This window comes from Aegilops tauschii, chromosome 5, assembly GCF_002575655.3.
Source record: "Aegilops tauschii subsp. strangulata cultivar AL8/78 chromosome 5, Aet v6.0, whole genome shotgun sequence".
NCBI classification, from domain to species: Eukaryota; Viridiplantae; Streptophyta; class Magnoliopsida; order Poales; family Poaceae; genus Aegilops; species Aegilops tauschii.
In genome coordinates, this window is record NC_053039.3 from 303,827,671 (window position 1) to 303,844,134 (window position 16,464).

Consider the following 16,464-nt stretch of genomic DNA (forward strand, 5'->3'; position numbering starts at 1 on the left):
CCATTCTATTCACACAAAAGTCAACGGTTGTATGTTTCATCAACCCGGGACGTGTGAAAGGAGTAGTTTACTCGCTCGATCGTGACCGTGAGATGCCGATCAGACGGATACCAAATTGTTCGGATCTAACAGGAAAATAGCTTTCCCGAGGTGATGTGGGGCCTAAATTACCATGCTATTTACATAGTAGTTATCATAGGATGTTTTCAACAATTTTTCCTTGGGTCGATGTTATCATGGTGTTGTACATAAGTTATCAGATCAAAGCTGCTTATGTCATCAAGTTATTTACAGAGAAGTTATTGAGGGTTATTTTTTTGTATCTTTTTAACAACTTTTTTGCTCGATCAAAGTTACCGCGGTGTTTTTGTGTAAAATACCATGTGCATGGTGTATATGCTATTTACATAGAATTTACCGGGGTTTGTTTTTAATATTTTTTGGCCGGATCCATAATTTTTTCAGTCCGAAGACAAAATGAGCTTAGTTCACACAAAAAGTCTACTTAGTTTGAGATGGTTAATGGACATCAACTTAGTTAGGTAGGGACCCCATGTACGAATCCTATGCACCATGCTATTTACACAAGCGTTCCTTTCTTTGTTATTTTTTGGCTGGATATGTGAAGGTACAAAAGAAAAGAAAGCTAGATTTACCATCAAAGCTGAGCCAGCCCAAGTGGTAATTGAGTTGATAACTAACCTGTAGGGGTACGAGGTTCGTTCGACTCCAACTCCCCAGCTTTTTGCGAGAAATTGAACCAGATCGAGGGACTCAAGAAAGGCAAAAAAAAAGGGATCTATTGCAAACTGCCAGTCGGCAGGAATTATTAATACAGCTTTGATAAAGACTGATCTCGAAGTTCCATTCTGGTGGATAGAGCGCACACGGTGTTTAGCTTCAGGCCTGCAGTTACCAAAACCATTTTGAAAAGAAAAATATTTGCAAGAAAATAGCCAATAGCGCAAGCATATAAAAGACTACAGAAATAAGCAGGCCATCATGTTCAGCACCATGTATACTAATGTTCCTTTTATTATGCCCCCCTTTCCTCCTGAACTTCCTTACCTCCCTAAACTCACTGAAGAGTCAAAGATAATGTGCGAACAGAAATGCATTTAGAGAAAGAAAAAAAATCATGTACAGTTTGTACTTTAAAGTTAATATTCTGATTTTGATGGACAGCCATCTAGCTTACTCCAAAAAATCAACGATTAATGCTGGTAATCTGATTCTTCTGTTTGAACAGCGAACTGCAAGCCCTAGGAACAATCACCACTCCTCAAGCTTGTCAGCAGCTTCAGGTACCCATTACAGTCTGGGTTTATGTACCTGGAGGAAAGATCACCATGTCAACAGCTGAGAAGATTTGTTCTTCAAATTGCACTACTAGGGGAATAATGCATATACTACCCATGACGGAAGAGGAAGTCAATGATCACAAGGTTGCAGTTTGGCTTGAAAAAATCTGTCCTCCGTATAATGTTTGCAGCATGTGGTACCGGGATTAGTCTGAAGCTATCAACTTCTCCATCTGCAAGAAGTTTGGCAGCACACTGGTTAATAACCTGCTTGCCAAAATGTCATTCGTATGAATGGGAAAACAGAATATTAGCATTAATGCTTTAGTTATGCATACCTTCATTGTTAGGAACGAAATCTACAGGAAGTCTAAGGTCATAGCAGAACAGAACATCCCTTTTGTATCTAAACCCATTGATATCCATGTAAGAAATGGCTCCAACAGAAGTAGCGCTAGCAAAACAAAACATTGATACTTATGAGTTCAGTTCTTCGCACAGCGAAACATTGAGGTGTCACAGTACAGAAAAACTAGAACTTCTAACAGCAGTTTGCATGTTACTTGGTTGACATGGATCTTGGTATTCCTGCTTCCTCTTCACATTCCTTGATGATATTCTCTTTACAGGAGATTCCGTAAGGCTAAAAAAATTCATATGGAGTCAAACGTAAGTTAACAGCTATACAGTTCCACAAGAAAATCAAAAGGGTACTGTGCAGCACTTCTGTAACCGACGGCTTTGAGCCTGCCAGTCGAATCCATAATTCCATGCAAAATTATTCCAAAGGTAGCACCATTTTAAGCAGCCTAACTTCTAAATATTAAGTCACCCGGCTTGACTAATATGGAGGCGCTAAGGACGTTATTCACCAGATGATTTTATAGGTAAAAAAAGATAACCCTAGCAAGACAGGATGTATTCTTTCAACAATAATTACTTTACTAAGACTAGATAGATTGAATAGGTACCTGAAAAATCCAAATAATTTAATCATTCTGATTCAAGCAATTGGCCAGTGACATTCTACAGGCTATAGCTCTTACTAGGAGCATTCAGCATTATCTTCATAACAGGTCCAGAACTGGTGCGAATAATTAATAAAGTGGCTGCATGCATCATACAGATGCAGAGGCCGGGGGTCTTCCTCCTTTTCTAAAAAAATGTCTAGAACTGGTGGAAATCTCTAGGCAATTACTCCTATAAAAATGGGAAGTATTCATACATATTATTGGAGAGTAGATATTCTGAAATAGGAGTTCCAAGATTGTCATCTAATGCATATAAGGAGTTTGGCATCAAAGGAACTATATGACTGGTGCAGATGAAATCAGTGTTAAGCAATTCAGTAATTATTGTTACCCATCTTCAATAGAAGAGCTAATGAAGTACAAAAGGACTTGAACAGAAAATAGAGGAAACGAGAACGATACCAGGCCACCAGCAACAAGATGATCTAGCATCCCAGGGTAAGTTTGCTTCACATCACTTCTCTTACCAATCCAAAGAGACTTTTCACCATGCTTCTCGATGTACCCATTCATATGAACACCATAAGCCTGCCATGAGGATCTAAAAACTTAAAGATAGAGAAGGCTGCTTAGGTACATTGCTAATAAGAATCAGGAAACTTATAGCATAGATGAGAGGATCGATGATGAGTACCTTTAGAGGTGCATAATACTACAAGGGCAACATATATATTACTCCCTCCGTCTCATAATATAAGAATGTTTTTCAAACTAACTAGCTTGAAAAACGTTCTTAAATTATGGGACAGAGGAAGTAAAAAGGGAAGTGTCACAAGAATATCAGACCTTTATACCAAAGTAGGGAGCAGCAGCACGTTCCAGAGAGAAGTACACAGGCATGCCGTAAGATGAGGTTACTGGATAGAGCTGCATATTGCAAAATATTGCCAGAGAAGCAAAACAAAGAGAAAATGTGGAAGTAAGGTTAATTTGATAGGCAATAAAAAGTTAAAACAGTCTTGCATATAGTATCAGAATTCAGAAGATAGATACAACACTCCAAACTATAACATGAACTACCCACAACAGTGCATGGGTAAATATGCAAAGAGAGCACTCGTGATAAAGAATGGGGAATAGACTGGTCTACATTGTCCACAATATTACTATCACATACGATGTTATGACCACTTCCTCTTCGGGGAGAAAGCTCAGACGGGTAAAAAAATATGTATCACAAGAGAACTAAACACTAAGAAAACCTTCTTGAATGGTCAGACGTAGATGATGGAAGGATCTACTACTGACATGACCCTAATTAATGAAAAGTAGATAAAAGTAAATGATAATATTCTTCTCTGCTCCATTGAGAGGGGCTACCAGTTATGGAGCTACCTTGGCCGTAGTCGTCAGTCTTGATGAAGAAGTGCCGCGTGCACCGGTGACCACGAACATAAATCTCGTCGCAGTTGAAGCAAAGGGGTGGTGTTGGTGGGCAATCTGCCCAGAAGGTAGAGGTCTGCCAGCGGTGGCTGTGGCGATTCACCTGCTGGAGGTGGGGGCACCAAAGGTGCTGTTGGCGAGATTTGTGTGTCGTACACCGGCGTGGATTCTAATACTTATGATCTCATCGATCATATCTTTCCAATGCACCTCCAATCTGAATTACACTACTTCTCAGGCTATCCTATCAACATGAAATGCATATGTTGATAGGATAACAAAAAATTGATTGTTCCTAGGGATGAAATGATATGTCATAGTTTTGATCATGCAGAGGATGGTCCTCACAAAAATTAGTCAATTATCATTCTGAATATTTGAATTTGCTCACGCCCAATGGCTTGCCTCCGCATGTGCTCAAGCTGGAGGTTAATTGTCTCGTGATCTTGCTACGGCACCTGGATCCAACTAATGGTTTGTGTAACGGAACAATGTTGGTAGTATGTGGTTCCAGAAAATTTTATAAATGTTAAAATCGTGTTGGGGCAACATCCTGGAAAGAGAGGCTTTCTACCTCGAATACCGTTGTGCCAATCAGATGATGAAATATTACCTATTGGGTTCAAGAGGAAGCAATTTCCTATCAGACTATGCTTTGTTATGACTCATAAATAAGGCACATGGCAAACAATACCAAATGTTGGAGTCTACCTCCCTGATCCTTTTTTCCCATGGACAATTGTATGTTGCTTTATCTCGAGCTACATCCAAAAATAGTCTTTAAAGTGCTTGTTGTACCGCTAAAGGATGATAGCTATTCCTGTTGGGACATTTACCAAGAATATTGTGTACAAAGATGTACTCACATAATAGTTGTGTTATGCAGTGTGAAAGAAGATATTATTTCTAATATATGCTCGTGTTGGACGAGAATCAGTAGAAGCAGTTAAATGAACTAAGTTTATATTCCCGCTTTTCCATTTATTTGTCACCATTCTTCAATATTTGGTTATTCTTGATCTTTGCCTTCATTACCCTTTTAAACAACACAAGTTGCACAACATCTATCTTGTTACAACACACGAGCACCTTACTAGTTTATCCATTTAGCTACACTAATGGAGTCATGAAGTTGTCTAAATTTGACTAAGTCGGCAGATGTGCAATTTGAATGAAGTTCATAGAATAATTCATATATACAATTCTGGCAAGTACCTCATTTCGTATACCAGGAATGAGTTCCCCTAGGCCTTTTATGACATCTCCGATGGCGATTGTTCGATCTTCTGGAGTCCTGAGCGATGAGTGGAGAGTCACATGCTCCACACTGTTCTTGCCATTGCTGCCCGAGACAATGGTAAAAACATCATGGAAGTCCCTCAGGTGTTCAGTAAACCTGAAATTAATACCACCAAGTTAAACATCTCATAGATCCTAAATCACAATGATGTGACTATGACAAGTATTTCAATATCCTCATAGACTTCCGCTTAGCCAATCCGAACACTCTTGGCTAACAAATGCAAGCTCTGTTCATCTTATCATGTTTAATCCATGATTGTTGTCTCTTCAAATGATTTACTTTATTAAAGAAATAAAAATTAAGGTCCTGGGGAAAAATGAGTGTCTAAATATTATTAAACACTGACATGTTACTTCAACAACAAATCTCAAAACTAACAGAAAGTGTATATGTACTGGAATATCATGCATTCCAGTGGAATTTCCCTGACTATAATTTCGAATTAAACTGGAAAATGAGAAGATATTTCGTAGAGTAATTTTACAATTTGCACTCCATATGGAATCAACTTTCCTGAAAATACCATATATGATAAAATAATTGCACATAGTGGACATGCAATTTTAGCAAATCACAGCAATTCATTCAGTACAAATAAACAGGGTCAAGAATCAATTTTAATACCAATTTTCTTCTATATACACAAGGATTAGAATTAAGTTAACGAGAAGCTCCTCGCACAAATCAGAGGATGCTTATTTTGTTTGTAAGCTTTTGCAGTTGTTTGCATTTTTCGGTGCAGAGGCCCGGAGGCCTTTATTTTTTTCGCGAATATGCAAAGCTTGCGTATCTTTTCAGTGATAGAAGAAGTTGAAATGTGAACATAGGGGGAGGGGTACATCGCATGACAGAACCAAACATGGCGTACACATGGTGTCCGGAGCAGAGAGACATGGGTTGCTCAGCCCAAACAGAAGCTACAACACAGCGCTAAACTACCCTATCCAAGCGAAACAGCCCTAATCAAGATGATGTCCCGAAACTCAGAATCCAATGCCAAACACGCCACGAGCAAGCAAGACGACGCCTTCATGAAGGGGAACGACGTCATGATGTCGCCGTCGTCCGGTCCAAGGAACTGGACCTGGGGTTTCCCCCGGAGCTCGAGCAGGGGAACGGAGAAAAGGCCGTGGCAGCGCCTCCAGGAAGGTGACGGCACCCGCAGGTGTCGCCGCTGCCAGCATCAGCAAGCCATGCAGGGATTTCGCCCTGGCCAATGTCCGAACAATCCCATGGCCGTCAGGATAGAATCCAAAGATGAGAACATGTCGTAAGCTGGGGCCGCCATCGCTGGAAGGGGAGCCATGCCCACTGCCGAAGTGGCAATGGGAGCCGCCGGAAGCGCGAGCATTGGTTCTGGTGAAGGAGGGGCGACGCAAGGTGTGGCGGTCGGGGATGAAGAGACGGCGACAAGGCCTTTATGAAAGTACAGGAGAACAAATCACAGGATTTGGGATAACACAAGAAGGAACACACATATATTATTGTTCAAATTGTCTGCAGGTGAGTGTTGCTCCACCATTGTTTCCTCGATAAATTTGTTCTCGGAGTAGATGTTACACAGAGAAAACTAAAGAGCAGATGTTTGATCCCGTTACACTCACCCCTTGTGGATGTATCCCACCACTTGATCCTCCACCATGAACTCCACGAACTCCCCCTTGTTACCCTGCAAAACCCAAACAAATCCGCGCACAACACACCTGAGACAATTTCACATACACGCGCCCGCACAGTTGTGAGGATAGTAGAACGCAAAGGGGGAACCTACCATTCCTCGGTTGCAGATGTCGACCTTCTGGAAGTATCCCGAAAGGTCGGACTCATCGCCGACCCCGAATTCGCTGGCAACTCGGAGGGCGTCGGCCCACCCAAAGCCCGCCGCAGCGGCAGGTGGCACGGTGGATGAGGAGGCGGCTGTGCAGAACGGGAGGCGGCGGCGAGCGACGAGCTGGAGGTGAGCCGGGGAGCTCCGGCGGGCGACGGCGACGGCGGCGGCGGCGGAGAAGGAGGTGGCGATGGCGACCATTGGATAAATGCTGATTGTTGGTAATTTTAAGGGCCTAAGCGGGATTTCGCTTTTCTTTAGTTGGAATTGTTGCCTTCTATTCAATCATCAAGTCTGAGTTAAAAAACGAATAAATACAGTGGTAAGAGTCCACGACAAATTTCATACTGCGACACAATGAGCAAGTGGTGCACTAAATTGTTAGGCCGACGTATCATTTCTTTCTTTCACGCGAAGACAGAAAGCGATCTCAACGCCGCCGCTAGGAGCCCTTCCTGACGCAGCCGTCTTCCGGCGGCTCCCCTCCATCTATGACCTCGGTGGTTGATGATGAGGGGATCGTCGGATTTACGCGTGTGGATCGATATAGTCATTAGTAGCTTAGGTTTTGGGTCTTGGTTTTGGCGACGACGATGGCGATGTCGACGCTAAATAAAGATTCTTCATATCCTACCCCAACAAGGCGATCGGTCCTATGGTTGATGATGGATATGAAAACCCGTTTTGTTCCAGGAAGGATGATGCGGCAGTGGCGACATCCTTGTGATGGACATGTGTCCTCGTGCTCCACCGTTATGAGGGCGTTTGCTCTAACTCCAGCGCGGAGCTTGGAAGGTAGTCCAAGAGTAGATGCAGATTATGGTCTGCATCGAGGGCATCTAGAAGATGGTGGATCGTATGCCGGGTGCCCGGGTCCGTGGTTCGTGGATGACAGGTGTGGTTTCCTCGTTTGACATCTTAGCCATGTGGGGGTGTCAGATCTGGAGTTCGGTGACGTGTTTAGAGTGTTGACTCGGTCTGATTCGTTCAACGATAATAGTTTTACCTTTGGCGAGCCATCTTGAAGGTCCGCAAAATTGCATATCATCAAGGAGCCGCGTCGAGCTCGGGTGTGGAGATGATCCACCATATTTTATTTTGGTGGCTGTTGTAGTGGTGTCAGAGCCAGGTGACGGGCATTAGTGTCAAGCTCAGAGAATTCGTTAATCTTGTTTGTAATTTTATTTTTTGATTGATTTTTTTTGTGCAAAGACCAGCATTTTGCCGTCCTTTCAGTTTTATTAGGTTGATGCATATGTGTCTTGTACTATAATCCTTATGATATAAATAAGACACATATTATCATGTAAAAAAAGATGTAAGCATTATTTGAGTATTTTTACAGAAAAGCATTATTTAAACTTAATAAAGCTAGTCATAAAGCCTTCTCGTCAAAAAACTAAAAAAAGGTGCATTGATGGTTACCCGTAGGCTTCTACCACCACGGCTGCAGATTTGACACTATGATGAAAGCTCGGTGTGACTCGCACAGGTGCGGAATGAAATTGCTCGATTTCACAGCGAGACATGGCTATCCATCTGACTGCAATCAAGGTAAGTGAAAAGACGCCCATCTGTTGGAATATTAGGCAAGTTCATGATTAATTCCAGTAAATAATTCATGACTAGAAGAGATACTAGCATGCAAAAATCTAGCAAACTAGAAGAACAGCAAGACATGCATAACAGCAGCAAACACATAACAATAGCTGTAGAAACAGACATGAACAGAGGATGTTGGACGTACTGATCGTTAGCTATTATGGGTGCGACAGGGTTGATGACGATGTTGGCAACGATCTGCTGCTGACGGCGATGAATACGACGATGAGTAGTACCGCCCGACTTGGACGGAAGACGACCCGTGATGACGAATTTGAGCAGTCGCGCACAGCGCTTCCCAAAAACCTAATTCGTCCTCTCCCGGTGCAGGATCGCAAAGACGAACGGTTCCGGAGACCTGCTCTCCCACGCGCCGATGCACGCCGGCGTTTGGGATGGAGTAGACTACGATGGCGGCGCAAGTTGTGAGATGAGGCAAAACCCTAGGTGTTTTGTTTTTCGGTGTGTCTCTGGCCGCAGCCGGTAGCTGTATATATATTAGGACCAGAGGCGGTATTGTGTCGCGACCACAATCCCAAACCGACTCGGTTTCTAATTCGTATACTTACCGGACAAGAAATCAAAAACTTGTCTGCCAAGACATAAAAATAAAACGGCAAAAGGAAGCTGCGCTCCTGCAAGGAGACGGACCGGATTTCGGCGGACCATTCACGCGCATGTCGCATGTACGCGCCGCCTCGCCTCGCCTCGGCACGGCCAGGCGAGGCGAGCGAGCGCGCGCGTGTGGTTTTCCCTTTCTCTTCTCACACACCACTTAGAGTGATGGAGAGAACCCACTATATAAAGAGGTCCAACTCTTCTTCAACTTCCAAGGTGGGACTAAACTTAGCACCACCACTTGCCATTTTACACTTGGGCTTTGAGATTTCAGAAATTGCTATGGGCCTAGCCCATTAATTCTAACAATCCCCCACCAGATCTCAAATACCCATTTAGAGATTTGCCTTCTCTCACCACTTGTTTAATATACCAGTGTTTCAGCAGAGACTGTTAAGTTGAACTTCTGCCTAGAACTTTAAGCTACATCCATTCACAACTTGACAATGGACTATGCCTTGAATTGCTAGTTTTGTGTGAACAGGTTTCACTCAAAGTCTTAACCAGTACCTGACCGCCAGTAGGCTACCCCGCGGTTTGGAGCTTATACGTCATACTCCCTGGTCTCTTCGTGAGCTTACTAGAGATCACCCAAACCTCATAGACTGCGACGTTTACAGTCAGAACTCATATAGGTGTGTTCTTTCAAGACTGCTCTGTAGGACAGCATCTTTGCTAATTATAGCCAATAGAACCACATTAAGGCATGTTGCCAACCTGCCTTACAGATCTGAGCCTTACAGCTCTGAGAGTTTTGCATCTTCACTTGGAGACGATCATAAGTTATTACTCTCCTCAGTTAACCAATAGCTTGTTCTTCCCAGATCCTAATTCACGGGATCTCCAATCACAAAGGTTGGGTTACTACTATGGTGTAACATCTATGGGTCTCATACCCATCTCCCTCGATGCAATATCTATCACATTTCGTGATAGTCCCTTTGTAAAGGGTTCTGTCAAGTTTTTGTCTGTTTGTATATACGTAACAGTTATTACTCCGGAGTTTCTCAACTTCCTGACAGACTTCAAACGTCTTTTCACGTGTCTTGATGACTTTGCATTATCTTTAGAATTGTTCACTTTAGAGATAACCGTTTGGTTATCACAATTCATAAGAATAGCCGGTACAGGTTTTTCAACAACCGGCAAGTCCATCAAGAGCTCACGCAGCCATTCTGCCTCAACAGTAGCTGTGTCCAAAGCAGTTAATTCTGCTTCCATAGTTGACCTCGTCAATATGGTTTGCTTGCAAGACCTCCATGACACTGCGCCACCACCATGAGTAAATACATACCCACTTGTTGCGTAAAGTACATCAACATCGGAGATCCAATTTGAATCACTATATCCTTCTAGCACAGCAGGATGCCCTGAATAAGTAATTCCGTAACTCATAGTACCTCTCAGATAGCGCAAGACCCTTTCTAGTGCATGCCAATGATCATCACCCGGGTTGGACATGAACCTACTCAGTTTGCTCACAGCAAAAGAGATATCTGGTCTTGTAGCGCTAGCTAAGTACATGAGTGAACCGACAATTTGAGAGTATCTTAATTGATCTCTCGTTTCTTTCTTGTTCTTTCTGAGTGTCACGCTGGGATCATAAGGTGTTGGAGAAGGCTTGCTATCCATAAAACCGAATTGGTTCAAGACCTTCTCAACATAGTGAGATTGCGTTAATGTAATCCCACTCTCATCCTTAATAAGTTTGATGTTTAGAATTACATCGGCTTCTCCCAGATCTTTCATGTCAAAACTTTTTGATAGAAAAGACTTGACCTCATTAATTGCATTAATGTTTGTACCAAAGATCAGTATGTCGTCCACATACAAACATAATATGACACTATTGCCCCCACCATTGCGATAGTAAACACACCTATCAGCCTCGTTAATGACAAATCCTGCAGAAGTCAGAGTTCTTTCAAACTTCTCATGCCATTGCTTAGGTGCCTGTTTCAGACCATACAAAGATTTTAACAACTTGCACACCTTTCTCTCTTCACCCTTTACCACAAACCCGTCAGGCTGATCCATATAGATCTCCTCTTCCAACTCTCCATTGAGAAAAGTTGTCTTTACATCCATTTGATGAATGATAAGACCATAAGAGGTAGCCAAGGAAAGTAACACTCGAATGGTGGTCATTCTAGCAACGGGTGAATAGGTGTCAAAGTAATCTTCGCCTTCTTTCTGAGTGTAGCCCTTGGCCACTAGCCGCGCCTTGTACTTATCAATAGTACCATCAGGCTTTAGCTTCTTTTTGAACACCCACTTACAGCCCACAGGTTTACAACCATATGGTCTATCAGTTAGTTCCCAAGTTCCATTAGAAAGAATTGAGTCCATCTCACTATGAACAGCTTCTTTCCAATCATCTACATCCGGAGATGCATAAGCTTCTGCAATCGTCTTGGGTGTGTCGTCCACAAGGTATACAATGAAATCATCACCAAAGGATTTTGCAATCCTTTGTCTCTTGTTCCTTCTAGGAACTTCATTGTTATCCTTCTCAAGGACTTCCTCATGTGATTGTTCGAAATATTCATCAGTTGTACTAGATTCAGGAATTATCTCAGAAGAAAATCTAGCAATGCTATGCATATCTTTCATAGGAAATATGTTCTCAAAAAATGTTGCATCACGAGATTCCATTATAGTATCAACATGCATATCAGGTACTTCAGATTTTACCACTAAAAATCTATAAGCAATGCTCCGTTGAGCATACCCTAGAAAGACACAATCCACTGTCTTTGGTCCAAGTTTGCGTTTCTTAGGAATAGGAATATTGACCTTTGCCAAACATCCCCAAGTGCGCAAATAAGAAAGTGATGGTTTTCTCCCAACCCACTCCTCATAAGGGGTTTTCTCTTTATTATTGTTGGGAACTCTATTCAGGACATGACATGAAGTCAATAGAGCCTCCCCCCACCATGCCTTAGATAAACCAGCAGTGTCTAACATGGCATTCACCAAGTCAATCAATGTGCGGTTTTTCCTCTCGGCCACTCCATTTGATTGAGGTGAATAGGGAGGCGTCCTCTCATGAATAATACCATGTTCCTCACAAAATTCATCAAAAACTTTTGGAAAATACTCTCCACCACTATCGGACCTAAGACGCTTGATCTTTCTCTCTAGTTGATTTTCAACTTCAGCTTTATAGATTTTAAAGTAGTCTAACGCTTCATCTTTAGTTTGCAACAAATAAACATAGCAAAATCTAGTCGCATCATCAATCAAAGTCATGAAATATCTCTTTCCACCTTTTGTCAACACACCATTCATCCCACAAAGATCAGAATGTATGAGTTCTAGAGGTGCCAAGTTTCTCTCCTCGGCAACCTTATGAGGCTTTCGAGGTTGCTTAGATTGCACACAACTATGGCACTTAGAACCTTTGGCAACTGTGAAGTTCGGAATTAAACTCATGCTGGATAGCCGAGACATTAAACCAAAATTAATATGACATAAACGAGAGTGCCAAATACTTGCATCATCATTAACACTAGCACAAATTTGGTTTATTGACTTACTGCAAAAATCTGAAAGAGAAAAGCGGAACAAGCCTCCGCACTCATAGCCTTTTCCTATAAATTGTCCAAATCTTGACACGATTACTTTATTGGACTCTAAAACTACCTTAAATCCATCTCGACATAGAAGGGAGCCGCTAACTAGATTCTTGTTCATAGTAGGGACATGCTGCACGTTCCTTAGTTGCACGATCTTTCCCGAAGTAAACTTCAGATCCACCGTGCCAATGCCACGAACAGAAGCATGTGACCCATTCCCCATTAGGACGGAAGAATCCCTTGCGACCTGATAAGAAGTAAACAGGGAGATGTCAGCACACACATGAACGTTAGCACCCGAATCAATCCACCACGAAGATGATTGAAATACTGAAAGCACAACAGGTAAATTACCATACCCATCAGTATTGCTAGCGGTCACCATGTTGACAGTCTTGGAGCTTGTTTTCCCTCTGCGGTCTGCACGTTCAGGGCATTCCTTGGAAAAGTGTCCAGGCTTCCCACAGGCGTAGCACTCTAGCTCAGCCTTGTTGAACTTCTTCTTCTTGAAGGTAGTAGTCTTGGTAGGCTTGTTGAAAACAGGTTTGTTCTTCCCTTTGTTCTTGTTCTGTGGGTACCTCTGCACCATGTTAGCAGTAGGCTGAACCTCACCTCCTTTTTCAGTAGTATCTTTAGCCCGAGCTTTTTCCTCAACATCAAGAGATGCAATCAGATTTTCAACTAATATCTCCTGTCTCTTATGCTTCAGAGTTGTGGCGAAATTCCTCCATGAAGGAGGCAACTTTGCAATCATGCACCCAGCCACGAATTTGTCGGGTAGAACACATTTAAGGAGTTCAAGTTCCTTCACAATGCACTGTATCTCATGAGCTTGTTCAACCACAGAACGGTTATTCACCATCTTGTAGTCATGAAAACTCTCCATGATGTACAGTTCACTGCCTGCATCTGTTGCACCGAATTTTGTATTCAGTGCATCCCACAGAATCTTTCCGTCATTTATGTGCATGTACACATCACACAGACGGTCAGCAAGAACACTCAGAATGCATCCCACAAACATAGTATTGGCTTCCTGGAATTTTCTCCGATCTTCGTCGGTCATTCCCTCTGGAGCACCAACACTAGCATGGAAAACTTTCAGAGCAGTAAGCCAGAGCGTGGTCTTCACCTGCCACCTCTTAAAGTGCACACCGGTAAACTTATCCGGCCTCAATGCATCAGCGAATCCAGCCATAGTTAACTCAGGAAATTGCCTATAATTAGGTTTTTGGATTGTTGGAATATTAGGCAAGTTCATGATTAATTCCAGTAAATAATTCATGACTAGAAGAGATACTAGCATGCAAAAATCTAGCAAACTAGAAGAACAGCAAGACATGCATAACAGCAGCAAACACATAACAATAGCTGTAGAAACAGACATGAACAGAGGATGTTGGACGTACTGATCGTTAGCTATTATGGGTGCGACAGGGTTGATGACGATGTTGGCAACGATCTGCTGCTGACGGCGATGAATACGACGATGAGTAGTACCGCCCGACTTGGACGGAAGACGACCCGTGATGACGAATTTGAGCAGTCGCGCACAGCGCTTCCCAAAAACCTAATTCGTCCTCTCCCGGTGCAGGATCGCAAAGACGAACGGTTCCGGAGACCTGCTCTCCCACGCGCCGATGCACGCCGGCGTTTGGGATGGAGTAGACTACGATGGCGGCGCAAGTTGTGAGATGAGGCAAAACCCTAGGTGTTTTTCGGTGTGTCTCTGGCCGCAGCCGGTAGCTGTATATATATTAGGACCAGAGGCGGTATTGTGTCGCGACCACAATCCCAAACCGACTCGGTTTCTAATTCGTATACTTATCGGACAAGAAATCAAAAACTTGTCTGCCAAGACATAAAAATAAAACGGCAAAAGGAAGCTGCGCTCCTGCAAGGAGACGGACCGGATTTCGGCAGACCATTCACGCGCATGTCGCATGTACGCGCCGCCTCGCCTCGCCACGCCACGCCACGGCCCGGCCCGGCCAGGCCAGGCGAGGCGAGGCGAGCGAGCGCGCGCATGTGGTTTTCCCTTTCTCTTCTCACACACCACTTAGAGTGGTGGAGAGAACCCACTATATAAAAAGGTCCAACTCTTCTTCAACTTCCAAGGTGGGACTAAACTTAGCACCACCACTTGCCATTTTACACATGGGCTTTGAGATTTCAGAAATTGCTATGGGCCTAGCCCATTAATTCTAACACCATCAATCCACTAGTACCTTTTTGGCCCTGGTACAGAACACTGAAAAAGGTAGCCATCGGACTATCCATCATCAAGATATTGATTGGGAATACCGTTTCATGTCTGAGATGGAAAATTTTTGTCCTATCTTTTATTGATCGGGCATATCAATGACGAACTTCTATCGTTATCTTGTTGAAGTAGTTGTCTTGTTGTTATTGTGTTGGTTTTTGTTGGTTGGTCTTAACAAGCATGATGAAAATTGGATTATCGAACGTGGCGCCACTGGTGCGAGGACATTTGTCGGCGTTCTGGGAACGGGGTTCCCCAGACTTGCCTGCCTGCGGCCCATGGCGTGGCTATGCTAGCAGGCCGGTACGGCCCGTCTTCATCAACAAGGCATTCAAGACCCTCGCAAGGGGCCAAGCCTCACGAGGCGAACGACATAAGACCTCCTCAGGAGCGGCCTCACCAGGCTGCCTCGCGAGAAGCAGAGATATCAAGGCAGGGCAAACCTCGCGAGGGTCTCGTGACGGGCCATGACGATCAAGATCAGACGGGCGCCAGCGCGCAGCGTCCTTGTTTCCTCTTTGGTGCTAAGGAGGCAAGCGCAGGCGCGGAGTACCCAGGCATCAGGCAAAGGTTTCCATATCAATGCAACGAGACCAAGACCAGCAGGACGGCAGGACGGAGGTCACCGTGGAGCCCAAGATGGCGTCATCACCAGAGCCTTTTGCAGGCGAAGACCGCATTTATTAGGATAAGCTGTACTAGATGTCCCCTTTCAAATTGGCCGTTGTTGGCTCCCTTCCCGCTCAATATTTGAGGAGAGGAACAGGGCCTATATAAGTAGAACTAGCCACCACAGTAGAGGCATATGATCTTGAGCCAATCCTTAGCGACCCGCAGAGCACAAGAACACCTCAACCTCAGGAGGCCGTTCTTCCCCTTGTACTGTTCATCATCAGCCCAAGAGGCAATCCATCCACCACCACACTGGAGTAGGGTATTACACCACAACGGTGGCCCGAACCAGTATAAATCTTGTGTCTATGTGTTGTGAGTTCGTCGAGTTCGTCCGCGAGATCTTAGAGAGCTAGGGCGTAGATCGGTAGGGAGGAAATCTCCATGCGCACCCCAGTGTTCGAACCTTAAGGGTTTTGCCGGAACCCATGATCCGACAACATTATCCTTTCTTGAAGGCGTCCTTGTGAAAGAAATTGGCTTAATCATATGTGCCAATTTTTCATATCTTGTAATGGTTTGACCGTGGATTTTTCTTTATACTATGCTCAGTAATAAATTAAAATAGCTATGTACATCACATTGATGCAAAGTTGCACCTTTTTCGAAAAGAATAGTACCTTATTTCAGAGACGGTTATTTTTCAAAAATAAAGAAACACATGTATAACTTTAATAATACTCGCAATCATTATAGGTATAGTGCTTTGGATCCACAATACAAGAAATTACAACTCCTGCTAAGAATTAAAATATATATTCTTGGAGACAACTTCTTCATAATATCAATCTTATAAGACAAAACCTAAGAGTTCACTAAAGAGATTACAGTTGGACCGAAGTACTGATATCGTCACTCTCCCCCTTCATGAACTTGATTAGCAAC

The 16,464-nt window shown here is 43.4% G+C and overlaps 1 protein-coding gene across 2 annotated transcripts; it reads right to left on the reverse strand.

Annotated features, from left to right (window-relative positions):
- Positions 1–579: 579 nt before the first annotated feature.
- Positions 580–7,218, reverse strand: LOC109770707 (nudix hydrolase 20, chloroplastic). Of its 2 annotated transcripts, XR_002234673.4 has the most exons (10): positions 6,790–7,128; positions 6,623–6,687; positions 4,931–5,111; positions 3,119–3,199; positions 2,735–2,860; positions 1,865–1,944; positions 1,640–1,755; positions 1,414–1,534; positions 1,199–1,332; positions 580–906 (listed from the first exon to the last, which is right to left on the reverse strand). XR_002234673.4 is itself a non-coding variant. In XM_020329418.4 (9 exons), exons 1-9 carry the CDS (start codon positions 7,045–7,047, stop codon positions 1,263–1,265), a joined length of 1,098 nt encoding a protein of 365 aa, XP_020185007.1. In that variant the 5' UTR covers positions 7,048–7,218; the 3' UTR covers positions 1,018–1,262. The 2 variants fall into 2 exon arrangements, 1 of the variants encoding a protein (XP_020185007.1); XM_020329418.4 differs by lacking the exon at positions 580–906 and having other exon boundaries at positions 1,018–1,332; positions 6,790–7,218.
- Positions 7,219–16,464: the final 9,246 nt, after the last annotated feature.

Coding starts and splice junctions, on each gene's coding strand:
- LOC109770707 (XM_020329418.4), bottom strand. CDS start 7,047: ATGGTCGCCATCGCCACCTCCTTCTCCGCCGCCGCCGCCGTCGCCGTC. Junction 2,861..3,118: donor CTCCCTACTTTGGTATAAAG/GTCTGATATTCT, acceptor TCCTCATGGCAG/GCTTATGGTGTTCATATGAA. Junction 1,535..1,639: donor TTTCGTTCCTAACAATGAAG/GTATGCATAACT, acceptor AACTTCTTGCAG/ATGGAGAAGTTGATAGCTTC.